This window comes from Jaculus jaculus, chromosome 8 (genome assembly GCF_020740685.1).
Source record: "Jaculus jaculus isolate mJacJac1 chromosome 8, mJacJac1.mat.Y.cur, whole genome shotgun sequence".
Lineage (NCBI taxonomy): Eukaryota > Metazoa > Chordata > Mammalia > Rodentia > Dipodidae > Jaculus > Jaculus jaculus.
The window spans coordinates 32,804,630-32,827,686 of NC_059109.1; the positions used below are offsets into that span (position 1 = coordinate 32,804,630).

Sequence of the window (23,057 nt, forward strand, 5' to 3'; positions counted from 1 at the left end):
CCCTCCCCACCCCCACACTTTCCCATTTGAAATTCCATTCTCCATCATATTACCTCCCCATTACAATCATTGTAATTACATATATACAATATCAACCTATTAAGTATCCTCCTCAGGTTTAGTATATTTAGACAAATGAAAAAGTATATTTAATTGTAACAAAACCTCTTCAAATAACAATAAACAAAACAACAGGTGTCTTTATGGTGTGGTGTGTGACTACCAAGTTAGAGTAGTCAGGCACTTTCTGTCACCTGCAGTGTGTTGCATAATAATAATAATTTCTTGTCAGCAATATAATTATATATATTTATATATATATACATATATATATGTATATATATATATGAAAATGTATGCATTTTTGCATATAGACCATATGTAAATACCACACTTAAGCTTGGCATTGAAAGCAGGAGGACCAGCAATTAAAGGCCAAATTCAGTTATATATCTCAGAAGAACAAAAACAAACCCATTTCACGCCTGAGTTTACAGAGATGAGGATGCAGGCAGATGGCGAATTGGATTCCTGTACTCTGCTCAGGTGCATCAAAATATCCCATAAGTGCCTTATTAAGAATTATAAACTATGGCTAATGATATTTCAAACTTATACATAATCTTTATAGATTTGTTTTCTCCGTGGCTTCTTTAGTGTTCACTGGAAACTATAAAATCCCTATACTCAAGGGATTAGGTTGTTTTTATAACTTTGGCAGAATTTCCAAAATCAACCTTGATAATAATGCAATGACTTTTGACATCATAAAATCTTATCATTGCTTTATGCACTTTTTACAATTGTTTGAAAATCTTAAAATAAGTATTTCCTACAAATTTTTTATGATAAAGCCAAGGTGACAAAAATGAAATAAAAAAATCACAAAGAAAACCTAGAAAGTAAACGGACCCCACAAGTGACCATGCAGTATCAAGTTATACAACATCACTCTTTGCCTCCTTCTCAGTTAAGTATGTTTGCAAGATGTCTCTGCATTTTTCATTTACCTTTTCTATTTCTGCCTAGTTTCCTAAAAACATTGAAGGCAGCAGCAGCACATGCAAGGATAATTTGTCATAGTCCCTGTCCCCTTCTCTACACCAGGCAGTCGCCATCCTTTTGGCCTTGACTCTCTAACACTGCAGTGCTGACAGTCTGGAAAATACTAACGTCCTCCCAGTTTAATTTATCTGATTTTTCCTCACCATCACCTCTTTATTCAGTGGGAGACCTTTGTTTTTCTGTTGCCTTCAACTATGAATCCATTTTCTTTAGGTTTCCTTTGAACTCTGGGTGACAATTGATAAAAATGGGGAGGAATGTGAAAAATGAGCCTTATTTAGTTGAAAAGTGTCAACCTCCTGAAGAGGTCTTACAGGTCTGTGTTAGCGAAACACAGGATAAGGAAGGCTTTTTTTCTGGTCAACTGCAGGGAACTCCAATCCAGGGAAGCAAGCTTCGGCTCCCAGGGTACTTATCAGGGAAAGGCTTCCACTCTGGAGAGGACAGTGGCCTGATAACAACTGCAGCTGCCAGGGTCCGAACACAGTTTGCTGGTGAGTGTGAGGACTCCTTTCCTTATGATGCTCTGAAGATTAAATCCTGTCGTCCTTGTTAGGAAAGAATTTTTTAACTGGTCATACTCTATTGTTTTGAAGTCACATGTAGACCTAATCCTCCAGCAAAGATCAAGGTCATAGGAACAAGTGACTGAGGAATTCCTTCTGGAAAGTACCAAAGAAAGATGGGGCAGTAAGTACTGAGCAGAAGGAAGGCCAACAGTCCCGTCCCCTTCAGGCTGGAGCCTCTTCTGCCCCTTACTTACTGATGGGAATCTACTTCAGGTTACTGGGGAGAGCCAGCCTTACTGGCCATCCACCAGTCCCCTTCACATTTCTTCACAGCATATCAAACCTACTCACTACCTCCCTCAAGTTCTGAGCTCAGAATGCCTGATTCTTCTTTCATTTTTAAAATTACTTGTCCGGAGGCAAGACTTAACTAACAATCTGAGAGTCTCTGTGCACACCCAGCACATGCACTTAGCATTAGACAGCGTCACCTCCAAGCACAGGGGTTCCCTTGTGTCTGTGTGCAGTAAATGAAGTCCAGATTTTAGAAAAGTCAACCCATGCCAATCTAGCCATTGTTATGCAATGTCCACTTAGGGTCAGGCTTCCTAGCCCCGTGTGACAGTGAAAGGAATATTGGTGTGTGCTAAGTGTAGGAAAGCCATGTTGGGATTGAAGATGGTGTCGGTTGTCAAGCATCCGTTCTCTCTGTCTCTAGATTCCAGGAAGACTCCCAGCCGCCCTGGAAGCCGAGCAGGAAGCAAGGCTGGTAGCAGGGCCAGCAGCCGCCGAGGCAGTGATGCATCAGACTTTGACATTTCAGAAATCCAGTCTGTGTGCTCAGATGTGGAGACTGTTCCCCAAACACACAGACCTACACCCCGAGCAGGTTCTCGGCCAGCCACAGCCAAGCCTTCCAGAATCCCCACACCCCAGAAGAAATCACCTGCCAGAAAACTGGACAAGTCTTCAAAGAGATAGTGCCGCTGGTTCCACCAAGGCCGTTCCTTGAGCATTTATTATTTAAGTGAACATTGTAAAATATGATGTAGAAATTATTGTGAAATATTGAAGAGATAAGTTTAAAATTCTGCAGATGGCCTTATTTGTGTATTTGTCTTTTTATTTGATCTGTCATTTTTTTGGTCAGATTTTTCTGGGGTTAAATCACATCATATGTGATAGGAAAGAGTCTAACATGGACTGACGTTTCCGCACTGTAACTTGTAGCACATATACCAAAATCAGTTACTGAATGGACAGGTAAGTCTGCATCCTCTCTGACAAACACTACAGGACGCCGATAACTGACATCATGATATTTTGTATTATCATGGAAATCTGAACAGCTGACCGACATACAGGGGATATCTTTTGGAATGATCTAACCATAAATTAAGAGACAGAGGACAAAAAGAAAACACATCCACAAATGCTTCTTCAAGCAGTAACAAACAGAGAACCCACAGGAAGTTACTTCAAACTCTCGCCAGCACCATGGTCTGCAAATACCTCCCAACATTGCTGCGTCACTGCTTTTCATGCTGCCAGAGGAGTGCTGGGTATTAGACCAGATGCTGCACAAACATAATTATGAAGTGCAGTCATGTGAATGTGAGGTTTTCCTTTGCTTGAGTGGTATGTGGAACATGTTTCATTGAACTCATTTTGTAACAAAGCAGTTTTGCTTGCAAAAAGCTATGAAATAAAACGTATCCCTTAACTACATTGCTGTGGAATTAATTTTTTCCCTCAGGGAAAACCGAGTGTATTTTTTAATGAGCAGTATCAATTGGAGTGACCAAAAGATGACTTAAAAATGGATTTATTTTGATTTCTCATCTGAACTAATCATGTTCTGGTCTCATATATACTTATATTTAATAAACATTTAACTTATTATGTATACTCACATACTAGAAAAAGATATTAATATGCATTTAATAAAACATATTCATTTGACTGTATGGTATACCTGGTTATTTATAGCAAGCTTTTCTGTGTATTTTAAATAGAAGATGTACTACTAGTAAGACAAGAACAATTTGGGAGATGTAAGAAGGGGGAGTTATAATAAAATAGAATGAATCACCCATTCTATAGATATTTTTACTAAATACTAGCCACATGCTAGCTACTACTGATGACATGAGTGTTCCTGCCCTCTTATAACCAAGGGTGAATCCATTACTAAATCACTAAAAAGTATGAACAGGAGTGGGATGTGTGGCACAATGTCTAGTTTATTTATCATTTATTTATTTATTTTGTTTTTTATTTTTTTGAGGGAGGGTCTCACTCTAGCCCCAGCTGACCTGCAATTTACTCTGTAGTCCCAGGTTGTCCTTAAACTCATAGCAATCCTCTTATCTCTGCCTCCCAAGTGCTGAGATTAAAGGCATGTGCCACCACACCCAGCTAAGATGACTGATTGTTTTGTTAGTATATAGTGATACCTTTCTGGCTTATGTTCCTTTAAAACCAAATTATAGAATTTTCCTAATTATGAAAATAGCACCAAATATAATTAGGAAGATGACATGGTTTCCTCGGGCACGGCAGCCGGTCATGGTGTCTGTGCAAATGAACATTTTAGTTCAGCAAACAGTAGTGGAGCTGTTCAGGCTTGAGGAACCAGGGTGATGTTTCTTCTGCTTGGACTTTTTGGTGGAAGCCAGTGTGGAAGAGGCTGGAGTTTCCATTGGCATGAGTTGGTTAATCCTTGTTTGTGAAAGCATAGGTTTTAGGTAGAAGCCCTTGATGGAAAGGGTAATCCTAACCATGAGACCACATGCTGTTGTTCATGCCTTTGATGACGCATTCATCGAAGAGGCCAAGTGAAATCGTCTTCATTTCTTTAATGTTTTCCAATTATGTTTCTGCTCCAGAGACAAGAAACTGATTTTATTTCAACCTGTTTGAATGCTAACTCTATTAAAGAGCTAAAGATATCCTTGTTTACTATTACTTACTGTTACTAAGGTTTTTGAAAAAGGTAGGTGACTTAAAATAGTTCAGAGATGTGTCAAGGAGCTACTCCTGGCTCTCAGTGTTGGCCCTTGCAGGAGCTTCAGATCATTGAAACAATGCCCCGTTGTTTCTCTCTGAAGCTTGTGATAATCCTGGAGTGTCTGACTCCTGAGGGAGTTTCATTTAGTGCAACAAAACACCTCTTTCCCACCCTACAAGATCTTGTTCTCTTTACTTAAAAACAGGACATTGAGTCCATTGCTATGACACATTTCAACATCCCCAGCTACTTGGGAGGCTGACTTAGGTACATCCCTTGAATGATAGAATTCGGGGCCAGCCTGGGCAAAACAATGAGGCCTCATCTTTTAAAAGTCATTGGAATGCATCTCAATTCGAAAAATCCATTGTCTTGTTTGAATATTTTTTAGAACTTGATTTCTTCTGCTTGTAGCAAGCAAGATTGTGATGAGATGCAGTTATCAACTTTTGACAAGGTACAATGAAGTGCCTGTTTACAGTCAAGTGGGTGATTGAGTACCCAAGAACAATGCCTTTGCAAGTGCTGTGACCACCTGGGGTTCCATAAGTGTGATGGTTTGAATAGAATAGATGGCCCCTAATATATTCAGTTGTTTGTAGTTTGCATCTGCTGGCTACCTGGCTGGAGGCAATGTCACTGGGTGGATCTAATATTGTGGTGATGGGTTTCCAATTTCAATCTAAAGATATGCAAAGTGTGCCTAGCTGGAGTTCCTGAAGTGTGCTGTGGCTTTTGACCTTTAGGCTTGTACTTCTCTCTCTGTCTGTTTGGGCCTGCGAAGGCAGACCAGCTACTTCTGCCATTATGGACCTTCCCCTGGATCTGTAAGCTTCAATAAATCCCTTCCTCCATAACTGTGCCTGGTCTGAAACTTCATCTCAGTGAACCTGAATCTGTCTACTACAATAAGGAAGGCAAAAAGATAATTTGGTTTCCCTAGTACTTTAGTAACTATGCTCTTTTAAAACAAGTTGGGGAATACTTGACTTTGACTTGAAAGTAAATCGTCATTGACAAAGTGGTTGTAAATGTTAGATGACTGAAACTTTTGGCATAGCCTCTCAGATTGCATTTTGTGTGGGTAAACTCTCATATCTACAAGGATGTGGAATATCTAGTTAGGATGTGAGCCAGTGGATAAAATAGGCTGCTTTTCTTGTTGCTTCTGACAGGCGAAATTAAGAATATATGCAAAATGAGGTGTGTGCAAAGGAATTGGCCTCCCTCTCTTTTTCCTCTCTTTCTTCCACCTTCTCTTATCTCTCTTCTTTCAGGGTTGGGGATAAACCCAGGGCCTGGCACATGCAAAGCAAGCAGTCAGATTGAGCTACACCCCAGCTCCTTAAAGGAAATTCATAATAGTTTATCTACATGTCTGTTGATTCTCCTTTGTTGAGAATTAAAGTTAAGTTTGCACAAAATGAAGCGTTCTTTTAGAATGTTACTATTCTTAAAGTACAGCTGTTTGCATCAGGGCAAAGACTAGTAGAGTTTAGTTCCTATAATTTTAGAATTTAACATTCCCTGCTCTGAACTAAGAGCTGTATCAACAATTATCCCATCTCTGCTCCCCACAGGGCTGGGGTCCCAGAATTCATGGCACACCCAGCTGTTTATGTGGGCACTGAGGGATCAAACTCAGGCAGCTTCAGGCCCTCTCTGGAGTCCTCGTGGCGTGGTGAGTCTTCTCACCCATGGAGCCATCTGCCTATCCCCTCCATTCTTGCTTCTTTGCCAGTGGTCTCCAAGCTTCTCTATTGGCAATGGTATATTCCCATTAGTAAAAAAATGTTGAGCAAAGTATGTATATTAATTTCCTCTGTCATTCTGTGCATTGTTGTTACTTTAGGGTGTGTCTATGATGTGTGAGCATGTTCATGTGTGTGAATGGGCTCACTCACATACGCACCTTAGTGCATGTGGTGATCAGAGAGCAACTTAATGTGGTAGTCTTCATCTCTTGTTCACTGCTGCATTTGCCTGGCTAGCTGGACCAGAAGCTCCCAGAAAATTCTCCTGCACTTCCTTCCTTCTCACTATACACACAATGAGATTACAGATGCTTGCTCTACAGCATTTAAGTGGGCTCTGGGGATCTGAACTCAGGTACTCACCCTTGGGTGGCCAGTACTTTATCTGATGAGCCATTTCCCCAGTCCTGTTTGATTATTTTTATCTAGTCTCACTGCAACGTTAATATGACACTTCACAACATTGCTGTCCATCCATGCTTCAAATAATTTTGACAACTTTCTTGGCCAGGTTTATCTCAAGTCTGGTGAGACCTCATGGTGTGGCTGAATAAATATGTTTTCAGAGGAGAGGTCACATTTGTCATTTTTGTCAGTTTCCTTGTACATTTATTTCTCCAGTTATAAGCATGGTTTGTTTGAGCCACTTGGTGGGGGGCAACGGAACAATTAGTTAAAAGATTATAAAATTATGTGCATTTTCTTAACTTGACAAGGTAAGTATAGTTTTCTGTGCATCCTGAGTGAAAAATAAGGCATCTGAGAACCATTGGTATTTCTGTTCTGCCCTTGGTTTCCTCAGACACAGACCACGAGTGGACACATGCTGTGTATGCCACAGGAGTGCGCTGTGTGTGTAAGAAATGATAGTCAAGGTTGGTTTCTCCCCCTTTAGGTGAAATGTGAACATATACATCTTATTTTCTTCTCATAAGCTGCATACACCTAATTTTAGAAGTCATTATTTTATACAATTTTTATTTTTCTATGCCTTGTCACCCATCTTTTTCCAGAGAATGGAAATATGTTACAGTTTCTTCCATTCTCTGATACTAGTTACACAAGAATAGGGTTATATGTGGTTAACCTCTGATTGGCTATGGTGTGAGAATTCTGGTGGATGGAAACAGAAAACATGTTGCCATTCCTTAAGCCATAGTTCCAGCTGTATGTTGTAATGCTTTTTCCTGTGCTCCTACATGACCACCTAACTCCCTTGTGTTGCACATCTTCTCCAGACAGTAGGTAGAAGAAAGTGGTCTCATAGGGGAGAACTGATTTTTGATATGAAGAACTGGCCAAAAAAAAAAGAAAAAGATGATTAATAGGACAAGAGAAGTTGTAGTTCATTGCACAGACTTCATTCTCACAATGTGAGAAGAAGCGATTGCAAATTAAGGTGCTCAAGTTGAGCAAAGAAAATGTGAAATAACTGAGAGCACAGATTCACAGTTTCCCTTATCATCAAGGTGTAGACTGAATTAGCAACTGAGGGAACAAGAAGTTAAGTGGCCTAAAGCTGGCATGTTTTTCTGTCAAGCTCAGCAAATAAAGCAACAGATTTGTGCAGTGGAGGGAAACAGCATGTAGGTGGGTTCGAGTCAGGTTTTCAGGTGCTGAGAGGAAAGGATTTGGCTAGAAGATGAGGCGTGGAGGCTGGGGTCCCAATAGAGGAACAATGCGGCTGAGTGCATGAACCTGAGGCAGCAGATGGGTGGCCAAGAGGGACTTACATTTGGGGCATTGTCTAAGGGTTGAAAGAATGAATTTGATGGCATCAGAATTACTCTGAAAATAACTTTCTGCTGCTTCAAGTCTTGATTTTTTTTTTAATTTATTGATTTTTTTAATTAAGAAAAAGGTTGCACACATGGACTCCCTTCTCCCACACCCCAGTTCTGCAGTCTTCGATGGGGTTATTGTTCTTCACTGTGGTGACCAAGATGCCTCAGTCGGTCTCTACAGGGAGGGGGAAAACATGGTGTCTCGGGCTCTTCCCACCCACTTGAGGTTCCTACTGAGTGGCCAACTCAATACACATATTGGACAAAACCTTCTGTGGGGCTGGGAGAATATATATGTTCAGGTCACTCCAAACAGCTCCCGCAATACCCCAAAATTCTATCATACATGCAGTCTGAGGTATATGACAGGCTCATGATGGTCATCAATATAACCTCTGTGACCTTTCCCTTTCCACCCATCTTGGATGTCTATCCTAAATTCCTCACTCTCCCTGCTCAACAAGCTCAATTCAATAAACCACACTGCCTGCTTTTTTTGTGCCTCTCTTTACCAGCCTGTTATTACTGCAATACCCTATTCAGTGTCACCTCCACTTGTTCTTGGGAATCCATCTCTTCTTTTCCTGTTCCTCCCTCCCCATTAGGTCTTCTTGACTGCTGGAATAAGGACACTTCCAAGCGTGGGCCAGGGACATTGAAAAACCTCTCTCTCTCTAACATAGCCATAGCATGTGTGTGGTCAGAGGATAACTCAGGTTGGGCCTCACCTTTTCACCTCATTTGAGACAGTCTCTTTCTCTCTTTCTCTCTCTCTCTCTATCTTGCTCACTTGCTCTGCTAATGTTCTTTTCTGCATTTACTGTGAACTTTCAGAAATCCTGTCTCCTGGTATGCTGGGATTGCAAAAGCCACGCTATGGCTTTCAATTTTTTTAAATATTGTTAAAATTTTATTTATTTGACAGAGAGAAAGAGGGACAGAGAAAGAATGGGCACACCAGTGCCTCCGGCCACTGCAAACGAACTCCAGATACATGCATCACCTTGTGCATCTGGCTAACATGGGTTCTGGGGAATCAAACCTGTGTCCTTTGGCTTTACAGGCAAACTCCTTAACTGCTAAGCCATCCCTCCAGCCCTGGCTTCCAATTTCTTATGTAAGGCTTGGGGCTTGAACTCTGGCACTCAGGCTTGGGCAAGCAAGTGCTTCATCCACTGAGCCATGTCCCCAGCCCCTGAAAGCATTATTTTTAAAAGTGGAATTTGGCACCAGTAATTCTTGAAGTTCCTCCAAATTATACTGAAGGTATGTTAAACGTTGTCATTTTGTGAAGGTGATAAGGTGATGCAAGCATTACTACAAAACATTTTTTAACATTGCCAAATTAGATACTTGGAGACATTCCCCCTGGCTGTCTTGGTGTTGCTCAAGCCTGAACTTGGGGCTTTGGGTTTCACCCATACTAGGCATGTTCTTTACCACTAAGCCATAGCTCAGCTCAGCCTTGACAAAAAGTCTTCACGAATGTATGTCTTATGGCATGAGATATTAATGACCTGTCACATGAAATCTCTAAGAAGAAGTTACATGCTGATAAATGACAAATAACAGGAGTTCAGCTGCATTCCCTTTTAAATTTGGTTCTCCACATGGTGTGACTGTTTACATGAGACTGTTGTGAAGACTGCAAACACAGCCTCAGAGCAGGAGCAGAAAGAAGGCTTCCCCAGGCCAGACAACAGATGAGTCATGTGTGTATGTGTTCAGTGGTACCAATATTTTTGTAGACATATATTTAGTTCATAATTATAAGAAATACTTGAAAAATTCCCCTAGCCAGGCAAAAGATAGCAAATCCTCAACATCTTTGTGCACATAACCAGTGTATAAGAGAAAGACTTGGTTTGTGCCATATTTTTAAATTATATTAACTGGTAGAAGCCTGGCTTTGTTCAAAATAAAGTTCTATAAATGTTTCCCAAATTGAAACTGAGAAAGTCTGATAGTTTCAATAGAGGATAATGTGAAATGTAATTAGAGTGGTCAAATCCAGAAACCGTGAAGGAATAGATCAGAAAATGTTCACCCATCAAAAACAACACAAAATCAAAGGCAAACTGAAAAAAAGAAACAGTGCATTAGACTGGCAAATGGTGTGTTTTTAATGAGCTAAAAGTACAATTCCTAACAGAAGAATGTAAGTAGCTCCCTGTACTCAACTTTAAGGGTGATGAGGTCAGATTTATCTCCTACTACTTTGGCGATTATAGAAAAGTCTGTGCATACTGTACGGGTGAGCCTGTGGCAGGGCAGAGCTCCCTGATTTCTGAAAATTCAAGCAACCTCTTAAGAAAAAGTATCAATCAGGTCTGCTATGTGTAGATATTCAATTTTCCCAGAAAGATTTGTTTAAAATGCTATCTTTGGGCTGGAGGGATTGCTTAGTGGTTAAGGCATTTACCTATGAAGTCAAAGGACCCAGGTTTGATTCCCCAGGACCCACATAATCCAGATGCACAAGGTTGCACATACATATGGAATTTGTTTGCAGTGGCCAAAGGCCCTGGCATGCCCATTCTCTCTATCTGCCTCTCTGTCTCTTAGTGGTTACAGTCTCTCTCTATCTCTCAAATAAATAAAATAAAATAATTTTAATGCTATCTTTAGTTCATGATATGAATCTATGTGTGGTGGTTTACAAATAAAGCAAAAATCTAACACATATTTTCAAGCTTTATCTCCTTTTTCACCTCAAAACCTTTGAATAAAATATAAGTTGAGATACCTTTTGGTTTTTGTATCTAAAATACCTAAATATATACTATTAGACATATAATTTTTAATTATAGTGAAAATACACACAATATAAAATTACCGGCAAGGTCACTTCTTACTTTTCTACTTTTTTTTTCTATTTCTAACTTTGTTTGTTGACAATTTTATACCTGTGTATACTACATTTTTAACATATATACCCTGTTTCCTTTTCTTATTTTACTCTCACTTCCACTGGGCCCCTCTTCAAGGCAGAAAAACATTGAATCTCTGGCATTGTTTTTTTAAAAAGCTCTGATTAAGAACTACAACAAAAGACAAAAATGTAGAACAGAAAGCTATGAAAAGTGTGAAATTTAGTAAAGAAAAATGTGAACAAGTTTAAAATTCTGGAACAAGTTCTGTAATTGTCAAGGGGATTAACATGATTAAAGAGAAGCTTACCGCTCTGCACTGGGACACTAGAAAAGATGCCCTGAAGGGAAGTACCAACCATTTAAGACTCTAGCTTATAAAAATGTGAATTGTTTTTAAAGGCAAAGATCTAAAGCGAGAATGGTGAAGGAGTTCCTTGGCATTTATTGCCAGCATACAGAAGCTGCACAGCTGACATCCGAGGGGCCAAACTACATTTTGAGTTATTATCAGAACTTGGCAGCATTATTTATGTTGGGCTGGTTTTATAAGCATGAAAATCACAAGACTGAGGGAGTCATGGAGTATTGAACCGCACAGTCCTAGAGAGGCAGTGAGTTCAAGCAATGTATAATAGGGTCAGAATCCCTGAATAGAAGTCCTAAGAGGCCACTACCTGAGGCTGTAAGGTTGAACCATAAGTTGCAGTGGAGACCCCAGGATGTTGGAGATGCCACAACCATGGGACACTCACCAGGGAAAGCTACCAGCCCAGAATGAAGATGGTTCATGATGGAAGCTATGTATACTACATGCAGCAGAGCTTGAGGGGCCCAAAGATTTTGGAATCCAGATGACTTCATCATCATCATTTTCAATTCCTAGACTTTTACTTATAGAATTTGATGTTTGCCCTGCTGGATTTTAACATTGGTACAAACTTTCCTCGCCATGCCCCCATTTCTTCCTTTTGGAAGGGAAATATTTATTCTGGGTCATTATATGTTAGAAGAATGTAACTTGTGCTTTGATTTCATAGGGTTCACAGTTAAGAGGTTTCCTTGAATCTCAGAGGATACTTTGGACATTTGAACAGTGTTTGGGACTGTTAACAATTATGGAGACTTTTGGTCTGGGCATGGTGGTTCATGCATTTAATCCCAGCTCTCTGGAAACAGATAGGAGGATCAATTTCAGTTGGAGACCAGCCTGGGCTACAGTAGTAAGACTTCCTTAAAAATAAAAAACAAAAAAATAAAATTTATGGAGACTTTTGAAGTTGGAATGGATGCATTTTGCATCATAACATGGTCCTGAGTCTATGGGGGGGGGAGGCAGGGACAGTTTGCTGTGGTTTGGATATGAAATATCCCTGATTGACTCATGTGTGTCCTCTTAGCGGCACTGTTTGGGAAGGCTGTGGAACTGGTGCAAGATTTTGGGATTCAGGAAGGGCCTGTGAACCCCAATTTTTGGTTCCTTATCCAATTTTAGAAAAGAATTGACAAAGCAGACTCCATGAGGGGTAAATTATGAGTTTTACTGTAAGAGGAATTAAGATCCAGGGAAGAAGCCAGTTGAAAGATTCAAGTCATAGGAGAATTTTCCTCCTTGCCCAAATGGAAAGGGAGAGGCAAGATGGAGAGACTCCTCATCATAGTGAAATCTGCAGGGGTGAAAAAGCTTTGAAAGAAGCACACATACCCACATGTGGATGGCAAAGCACAAGAACCAAAAGATTCCCTTCACATTAAAGACCAGAGAGGACTAAAAATTATTGAAGGACTCAGAGATGAAAAAAAGAAAGCAAACATGCAAAAAAGCAAGAAAGCACCCCAAAACAAGACACATGTAGGAGGTTAATAGGAAACCCAGGCAGAGGTAAGTGCACACTGCACTGCTACTCAGGTGAAATCACAGGAAGAAGAAAAGGCTGCACATATTTTTATGCTCATTTATGTGGATCAGACATCTAATTAGGGTGAGCCTTTTTCTTCAGACTTAGGTATATAAGGAGAGAGTTGATTGGTTGGTGGAGTCAAGGGGCCAAACTTAGGAAGGGCCCTACCATCTAGGTATTCTGAACTTAATGAAGATGCAGGGAGTTCCTGCTGGGGAGTGTTGCTTATAGCTGTATTTGATAAGACTGGATCAGACATGAGTCCTAGTCATGCCAGGCAAGGTGGCATCACTGGGCCTTTGTCCCTGGCTGACTACCTATAAAAAGCTATCTTTAGGGCTGAAGAGATGGTTTAGCATTTAAAGTGCTTGCCTGCAAAGCCAAAGGACCCAAATAAGCCAGATATACAAGGTGGTGCATGTATCTGGAATTTGTTTGCAGGGCTAGAGGCCCTGGCATGCCCCAGTAATTTCTTTTAAAAAGCAATCTTTAAACTGTTCCTCCTTCAGAACTTAGCTAGATCAATGGAGTGTAAGCTTGAAGGGCTTCAGCCCAGCCCCAAGTCCTGCCTGCTTTTCACATCCTGACCATGCTGCAATGTGACAAGCTCTGTTCTCTCTTCCTGTCTTCATACCTTCCCCACCTTGAAACTTTCCATCATAATTGTAAGCCCATTTTTCATGCCATAAGTCACTTCTGGCCAGGTACCCATTTACAGCAATGAGAATGTAACTGATATTAAGAGTAACTAATACAGTATCCACCAAATATGTCTTGAATAAACATATAAATAAGTGTTCATGGCTATTTGTTATTTTAAGAAGTCTTGGTACCAGATGGCTACTTCAAATTACAGAGAAAGCTAAACCTCCACTCTTCTCATTATTAGAGACATTCCAGAGTGTGGCTTATTCATAGAACATGCAATAAGCACTATGTCTCCCATAAATATGTGTGCTGGAAAATGGTGGCTGTTTGTAAAATTCAGAAGATGAAGCCACATGTTAAAACATGACTCAGAGAAATGGTCAATATTTCCATTTCCCTAAACTCTTTACTGGATCTAGCATAGCAGATGTTTCCTCTGACTAATGCATAGCCTATCTGCTTTTTCCCCCTCCCACTAAAGAACCAGAGATTGGACAAGCAAGTACACTTAAACCTTTGCCTCTTGCATTCTAATATATACAGAGAAAATGTAGAAGTCATTTAAATCACTTATGTGAAATTGAATTTGACTTTGTCTCATTTGTGGACAGACAGGAAGACTGACCATCCAGAGATTTAGAAAGCACCTGAAACTAACTTCAAAATTGAGACCCTATATCAGAAAACCACACGCACAGACACACACACACACACACACACACACACACACACACACACACACACACTGTCTTCATTTTCTTTGGCAAAAAGAAATTTCACTCATCTTTATGTCTGTCTTTGATGATAAGGTTAAAGCTTATGTTTTTAAGAATAAACACCATCTTTTATTTTATTTTTGGTTAAATCATTTGAAGCTTCTTTTAACCTTTGTATCTAATAAATTATCATTCTTCAGGGATTAAATTATGAGGCAAATTTATCTGAAAGATAATCCTAAAATAACACATTTTAATTTGGCTAATCTTTGATGCAATAAATAAACAAAAGAATTTAAAACTTGAAAAAGGGATAATAAACTTTTAGATGTTATTATCTTTATATATAGGGGCTGATAAAACATTTATGGAGTGATAGAATTTATTTTAGGCTATAGATTAGTTTGATAGTCTGAACTCAGAAAAATGAATTTAGATCTTGTCAATAAACACTAGTTTCATTCATTCACTCTTTAAGTGGCTGTGCTGTATTAGACATTTTTACTTGGCTCATTCCCTAAGATCATTCAATAATTTTCACATTTATAAAAAGCAGTTATTCACATGTGTTAATTATTCATAACAATGAGTGTCATTCTGATATTTTCTTAATTGTACACATTGTATTTTGAGCATAGTCACCCCTCACGACTCTCCTACTCTCCTTCTACTCCCACTTCTCCCCTACCTCTTCCCAACCAGCACCCTTTCCACTTACATGCCATTCCCTTCCCTCCCTGTCCTCCTCCAGCTCCTACATCATTTCCACTCAGTCTTACCCAGTATTCCCTGAGTCTTGGAGGGGGTGATACAGATGTCCCACTTATGGTTGAGCATTCAGTAGTCCCTTTGAGTCTCTGTACTCATCACTGTCTCCTGCAGAAAGAAGCTTCTCTGATCAAAGCTGAGAGCAGTACTAATCGATGGTATAAGAATAATTATCTACAGAGTAATTTTATGAGTACATCATGTCTGTTTAGCAAAACAGCAGGATGTTCCCTGTTAGGGCTTATATTCTACCCAACCACAGGCTGTTCCAGGCTTATAGTACCAAATGTGGGTTTCTTCCTATGGAATAAACCTCAACTCCAGTCCGAGAGGACTAGATTACCCCCTTACTGACATGCTACCAATAGGCACATCTTGCCTCACTGGTTGGTAATGAGAGCATTTCAGGGACCACAACTGAGACCTTTGTTGACAATTTTTCTCTAGAAGCATTCATAGAATCTACAAGAGCTACCTGGGAAGGAAAATGCTTCCACCCTGGTTTCAGACTTATTTCTCTGTTTCCTCTAACCAAAGCATATGCCTTCAACAGTAAGGTGTTAGTATTTAGTTCTGATGGGTAACCAACAGCCATGGCAAATACATACATGTTTGAGAGACTTCTGAAATATCTCCACCAAGGATGCCTAGTCTTACAATGGAAGCCGCCAACAAAATCATAGAAAAAAAAAATCAACAGAAATTCATTCCCAAAATGAAAACATAAAAACCAATGAGACACTGATCCAAAAAAAAACAAAAAAATCGGGCTGGAGAGATGGCTTAGTGGTTAAGCGCTTGCCTGTGAAGCCTAAGGACCCCGGTTTGAGGCTCGGTTCCCCAGGTTCCATGTTAGCCAGATGCACAAGGGGGTGCACGCGTCTGGAGTTTGTTTGCAGTGGCTGGAGGCCCTGACGTGCCCATTCTCTCTCTCTCCCTCTATCTGTCTTTCTCTCTGTCTGTCACTCTCAAATAAATAAATAAATAATTTAAAAAAAACAAACAAAAAAAAATCACTGAACTGGAAGCAAACCATCAAAGAACCAACAATCATATCAATGAAATAGAAGAGAATCATCTCCTAGGTCATTCAACTTTTGACAATAGGCTTAGCTTGATTGAAGAAAATGTTATAACACTCCAAAGAGATATTAATACATTGAAAGTGAGTCAAGAAATGAAAGATTTTAATAACCAGTTGATTGAGCTTAATGAAGCCTTGATCAAATACAAGAATGAATTCCAGGAAGCATCAAGAAAATCAGAACTTGAATTGAACTTGTACCTCAAAAGATATGGACATGATACAAAATAACAAAACAGAAAACAAAAATCAAATAGAAATTGTAAAAACTTCTTTGGGACCCCTTACCAGCAGAGTTACTCATGTGGAAGACATAACCTCTGACCTCGAAGACAAGACAAAAGAAATTGATCAGGAGGCCAAGAATTTTGCTAAGTTCAAAAAAATCAAATCAGCAGAATATGAGGGAACTGTGGGATACCCTAAAACAACCAAACATCCAGATCATTGGTATACCAGAAGAGGAAATCCAGGCCAGAGGCATAGAGAACATATTCAACAAAATTATTGAAGAAAATTTTCTGATTCTTGCAAAAGAGAGGCCCATCCAGATACAAGAAGTCCACAGAATACCAAATACACAGGACCAAAGAAGAACCTCTCCAAGGTACATCACAGTTAAAACCCTTAACAATGAAAACAAAGAGAGAGTGTTAAAAGCCACAAGAGAATCAACTCACAACATACAAAGGCAATCCTATCAGAATAACATCAGACTTCTCAATGGAAACCCTGAAAGTCAGAAGGGCCTGGAATGGAACACTTCAAAGTCTGAAAAACTGTGGCTTTTAACCCAAGCTACTCTATTGAGCAAAAGTATCCCTCATGATAGATGGTGAAAGAAAAACTTTCCATGAATAAAGGCAACTCTATGATTATATGAACATAAAGCCAAACCTACAGAGAATACTTGAGGGAATACTTCACAAAGAACAGTCCAACAACCAATTTCAAGAGCCAGCAAGAAGAAGATCACAATAACCAAAATAGACCAGGCACAAAATAGTACAAAACACAAAAAAGTACCAAATCCCATAAAACACCTCATCATGGCAGGGATTAACTCAAACCTCACAGTACTAACCTTACATATTTATAATCTTAGTTAACCCATCAAAAGACACAGGTTATCAGGGTGGATCAACAAACTGGACTCTTCTGTCTGCTGTCTTCAGGAAACCCACCTCACCAGTAAAGATAGATACCTCCTCAGGGCGAAAGGCTGGAAAATGATATTCTAAGCAAATGGAAATAAAAAACAAATGGGTATTGCATATTAATATCTGATAAAATAGAATTCAAAAAAAGTAATCAGAAAGGACAAAGGAGGCCACTTCTTACTCATCAAGGGAATGATCCAACATGACCACATCACAATCAAAAATATATATGCACCAAACACAGGTGCACCATAGTTTACAGAAAAAATCTCCTTGACAATAAAACAGAAATAAACACCAACACCATCATAGTCTGAGACTTCAGTACTCTACTATCATCAATAGATCATCCAAGCCCTAAATTTCTTCATTATAAAGACAGATGCCAAATTAATAACTGGAATGTACGCCTAACAGCACTGGAAAAACAAGAAGAATCCAACTCAAAGAGCTCCAGACAGTTCCACAAGATTAGAGCAGAAATCAATGCACTGGAAACTAAGAAAACAATTTTAAAAATCGATGAAATGAACTGCTGGTTCTTTGAAAAAAAATAAACAAGATTGACAAACCCTTGACCAACTTGAATAAGCAAAAGAAGAAGGAGGAGGAAGAACAGAAGAAGAAGAAGAAGAAAATGTCTCAAATTAACAAAATCAGAAATGAAAAAGAAGAGATCAGAACAGGCATCAATGAAATTGGAAGACTCATCAGGGCATACTTCCAAAACCTCTATAAACTGAATAATCTGGAAGAAATGGATGAATTCCTTGCACATACCACCTAACAAAACTAAACTCAGATCAAATTAATGTAAACAAACCTATCACATCCATGGATATTGAAAAGGTCATCACAAACTTCCCCAAAAAGAAAATTCTAGGACCGGATGGCTTCTCAGCTAAATTTCATAAAATCTTCATTGAAAAACTGAAACCAATTTTTCTCAAACTTTTTTGCATAATCAGAAGCCAGGGAATCCTCCCCTATTACTTTTATGAAGATAGCATCACCCTCATCCAAAACCAGACAGAGATGCCACTAGTAAAGAAAACTTTAGGCTTATATCCCTAATGAACTTAGATGCAAAAGTCCTGAACAAAGTCTCTGTAAACCAAATTCAACAACACATCAAAGCATTATCCATTTTGATCAAGTAGGCTTCATCCCAGGGATGCAGGGATGGTTTAACATATGAAATAGGTCAATATAATACACCACATAAATAAACTTAGCCATAAGAACCACATGATCATCTCAATTGATGCAGAGAAGGCCTTTGACAAAATACAACACCACTTCTTGATCAAACATGGGAAAGATTAGGCATGGAGGGTTTATATCTCAACACAATAAAGGCTCCTAAAGTCCAAATAATGCTTAATGGGGACAAACCTCAAGGAGTTCCCACTGAGTTCAGGAACAAGATAGAGGTGTCCATTCTTACCACTGCTCTTCAACATAGTACTAGGACTACTAGCCCAAGCAATAAGACAGGAGAAAGAAATAAAAGGTATTCAAATTGGAAAGGAAGAAGTTAAGTTAGCCCTATTTGCAGATGACATGATCCTACATATAACTGACCAGAAAGTATCCAACTCAAAACTTGGTAAAGGTGATAAATTCCCTCATCAGAGTGGCAGGATACAAAATCAATGTACAAAAATCATATAATCACAGAAAGAAAACCATTTCATGGTCACCTTCATCTGCAGTTCCTAACCTGGATCAGCCTGATTTACTGACATAATTGAATGGTGTTTCCAGGCTTGGACAATAGGGAGGGTAGGGCATGGAGCATGGCTGGGGGCGGGGGGGGGGGTGCATAAAACTGAACCCAGATGCTCCTCTTTGTGCCCATCACTGAAGCAGACTAAAAATGTTCCCAGTATGGCTCAGGGAATTTTAACAGGGGGAAGAAAGATTGTTACAATCACAGGTTGGGACATTTTTCCCAGAGATTTTGCCTTTCCCCCATAACTGACTGCTGCTCCCATAATGCATGACCCACAATTCCCATGGGGTTGACTTGCATCCCCAACAAGGAAGGCTTCTTCCTATAAGGGGCACGGAGGAGAGAAAGGATGGTGCCAACATGTGATGTTTACATACAAAATATGTCCATATCTCATAAAACAAATAACTAAATAAAAATTTAAAAAAGAATACCTTTCTCCCTAGAATTAAAAAAATGAAAAAAAAATTGAAAGTTTGATATCCTTAAACTGCAAAGTATCTATTTATTTTGTATCAAACCTGACAAAAAAAAAAAAAAAAACCAAAAAACAAAAACCTCAAAATTCCTTGGATAGCCAAGGAAGAGGTAAGGAAGCATTTTCTCTCTCTCACACACACACCCCACCCCCCACACACATAGAACTGATATTCAGGATGTGTGTCTCTGAGCTCACATTTAACCTTGCAAATAGAGTGAGTATTTCTCAGTCAGGCATGTGCTACCTCAGGTTTAAATGTCACCTTTTATTTTTGATAGTGACCTTTCCATCCTAGAACCTGCCTTTAAACACAAGAAGATAGCTACCTAAAAGGTTTTCCCTAGTGAATTTCTGAAGGAAACTGGAAATTGAATTTTCCTTCTTCCAGCGCACCAACACCAGCACCATGACAGCATTTGCAAAACTTTCAGTAATTAGATTAATTTAATAAATGCAGATGCAAGGAGCATTTTAAACTTGATTTTATTATCTCATATGAGCTGTTTATCACTACTATGCCTTAATTTATTTTGCTCAGTTTTATATAGGCCTTTTCAACAAAGAGTCTGAGAAGTAACCCCTTCATGGAAAGTGTTTGTTTCATATATATATATATATATATATATATATATATATGCACACATATATATATATTAGTCAGGGTTATTTCTTTCCATTGTTACTATAGAGTTTCTCAATCTCATCACTGCAGACATTTTGAGCCATATATCTCGTTCTTAAAGGTATGGTCCTGTTCATTATGGGATGTTTAGTAGCATCCTGGATTCTAACCTCCTGATGCCAGGGCCTCACATGTAGGCACTAGTGTCTCCAGACAGTGAGGAGTGAGGATGAGAGCTACCACCAGAAGAGAGCCAGTATGGCTATACAGCCCTGGACACAGCTACACGGCATTGCTACCCAACAAACCCCAGTGCACATGGCAAGCACCTGCTACCTCCTCTTACCAGATCCTGGTGAGCTTTACCTTGCTTTCTTTCACTTCATGGGCTCAAGCTCATGCTTGGAAAGTGCTCTCTCACGGAGCTACACCTTCAGGCATTTTGGAGCTCTTGAGCCATAAATTAATTTATGATGCAGCCTTGGAACTGGAATAGAATCTTCAAAAAATAGTTATTGAATGGATTAGAAAACAGATACCACCCAAATGTTCCCCCTACTGCCACAAATTAGGGGCACTGGGATGTCAAGTAAGTGAAATACTGTAGCCAAATTTTAAGTGGAGTGCATTCACTTCATTGTGTATTTATTCAACTGTGTTCTTCCTTTGGCTCAGCCACAGCCTGGTCTAATCATGGCATGTGCCATTTGCCAGGTTACCTGGGTACCAGCTATTTTTGATTTGGTTCCATGACTCTAGGTCAGTCTGTTGACCTTCTAATAGCTTCATTCTCCCACCTGCAAGACTGAGAGGCTGTAACTCTTTATAGAATAACCACAAGATTCCATCTCTTAACTCGTATGTCCAGTGCTTAGGTACCTAGTAAGTGCTATGTGTATTTGCCGTTATTAATAAAAGAATTACATCAAAATAGGGTCTTTTTTGAGGTAGAATTTAGTATGTCCTATGAGACAGGTTTCTGATTAAGAGAGAGCAAGATCAGCCGGGCGTGGTGGCGCATGCCTTTAACCCCAGCACTTGGGAGGCAGAGATGGGAGGATCATCGTTAGTTCAAGGCCATGCTGAGACTACATAATGAGTTCCAGGTCAGCCTGGGCTAGAGTGAGACCCTACCTTGACAAAACAAAGAGAGAGAGAGAGAGAGAGAGAGAGAGAGAGAGAGAGAGAGATATCACATCTAATGAAGGGAAGAAGAAAACGAGGATAGACTTGGAATAGGGAAGTCCTCTGGGTGGGAGGTGAGGGTTAGTAGGAGCCCATCATGAGGTAGCGACGGAAGGAGCAAAGTTACAGGGACATGGGAAGAGGCCCCTGGTTGACCCCTTAAATAGAGTTTCACAGAGTGGAGAGAGGTTTGGTGCCACAGGCTAGGGTCTGACTTTTCATTTTCATTTTGTTCTTCACGACAGAATAGCAAAGAGCCTGGAACCTCGTGGGTGTAATTTGTGTCCTGACTTCACTACTTACTAGGTAGATCCTTGCCGTGTCACATTGATAACTGTCATATAGAAATATACTCAAGGACAAAAAAATCACACGATCACCTCAATGGATGCAGAAAGGTGTGTCACAAAATTCCACATCTTTTGATGATAAAAGTACTGAGCAAACTGGGAGTAGAAACTACCTACATATCTCAACATAATAAGGGCCAACATTATATAACTGTGAGAGATTTTCTTAATTAGGTTATCTAATATGGAAAAGCCCACCTGAACTGTGGGCAGCACCATTCCCCAGCCTGGATCTTGGACCACATATAAAGGAGAGAATTGGCTGAGCAGCAGCCATCATCACGCTGCTTCCTCACTGTGGACTGACTGTGATGAGCTGACCCAAGTCTATGCTGCAGCGCCTTCCCTGACAGACTGCCATTCGGAACTGTAAGCTGTAAACTGATTTTTCTCAGGTATTTTGTCCCTGCAATAAGAAAGCAAGTAATATAATTTGTTTACATACCAAGCTGAGATGCTCTAGGCAAAACTTTGTCATCCAAGTATAGTGGCAGATTTAGGCCAAACATTTCATTTGACAAGAGAAATGGCAGAAGTATTCAGAAGGGCTTTTGGCAGTTCTGGATAACTGGAGATGGGTATCTTGAAATGCTTTGTCATAGCCAGGAGTTGGCAGCTAGAGCCAGAGGCCAGGATGGTATTTGTTTGCTAGAAGCCAAGCATTCTGCCTGAACTGCCTCATTCGAAGTATGCAGTGCCAGTCCCCCAAACTATTCACATGTCAGTGGAGGAGACAGACCTGACAGTGCAAATATGAAAGTTGTCTGATGTTGTAAGCCTTCTCCCCACATCCCAGAAATGCCACACTGTATGTAAACAGACAACAGGGAAGACATGATGAGAGGAACTGGGACTTTGTCAAAAACTAGACACTTGCCAGGTGTGGAGGCTCATGCCTCTGATCCCAGCAGTGGAGGGCTGGAGACAGGAGAATCTAGCTTGGGCTCATCAGATATTTTCTAAAGAAACAAAACAAAAACCAAAAAAAAAATGTCTTTTAAATGTAATTTTTATAAAAGTTAAGTGTCACTACGGAGGTATCATAAAAAACAACTAAAACCAGACCAGCAACAATAGCAAGTATTTAAAAGAAATTGAAATCTTTCCTACCATCTCTCCTAAAATCTGGATGTGTTTTTTCTTTGGTTTTAAGAAGATAGTAGGACTGGAGAGATGGCCTAGCAGTTAAGGTGCTTGCCAGAAAAGCCAAAGGACCCAGGTTTAATTTCCTAGTACCCATGTAAGCAATTGGCACATACATCTAGAGTCCATTTGTAGTGGCTAGAAGCCCTAGCATGCCCATTCTCTCTCTCTCTCTCATTCTCTCTCAAATAAATAAATAAATGAAATAGTTTTTTTTTTTTAAAGGAGATAGTGAATGAGAGAGAGGATGGGGGCATCAGATATTTTCACAA

At 39.7% G+C, this 23,057-nt stretch overlaps 1 protein-coding gene across 10 annotated transcripts in view; it reads left to right on the top strand.

The window, feature by feature from the left end:
- Dst (dystonin) overlaps positions 1 to 3,302 on the top strand; it is a 430,289-nt gene extending 426,987 nt beyond the window's left edge. For all 10 annotated transcript variants that reach the window (XM_045156178.1, XM_045156180.1, XM_004668209.3 and 7 more), the window contains 2 exons: positions 1,436 to 1,559; positions 2,293 to 3,302. In XM_045156178.1, coding sequence (XP_045012113.1) covers positions 1,436 to 1,559; positions 2,293 to 2,555 — 387 coding nt within the window. In that variant the 3' untranslated portion in view covers positions 2,556 to 3,302. The remainder of the gene's footprint in view (positions 1 to 1,435; positions 1,560 to 2,292) is intronic.
- Positions 3,303 to 23,057: the final 19,755 nt, after the last annotated feature.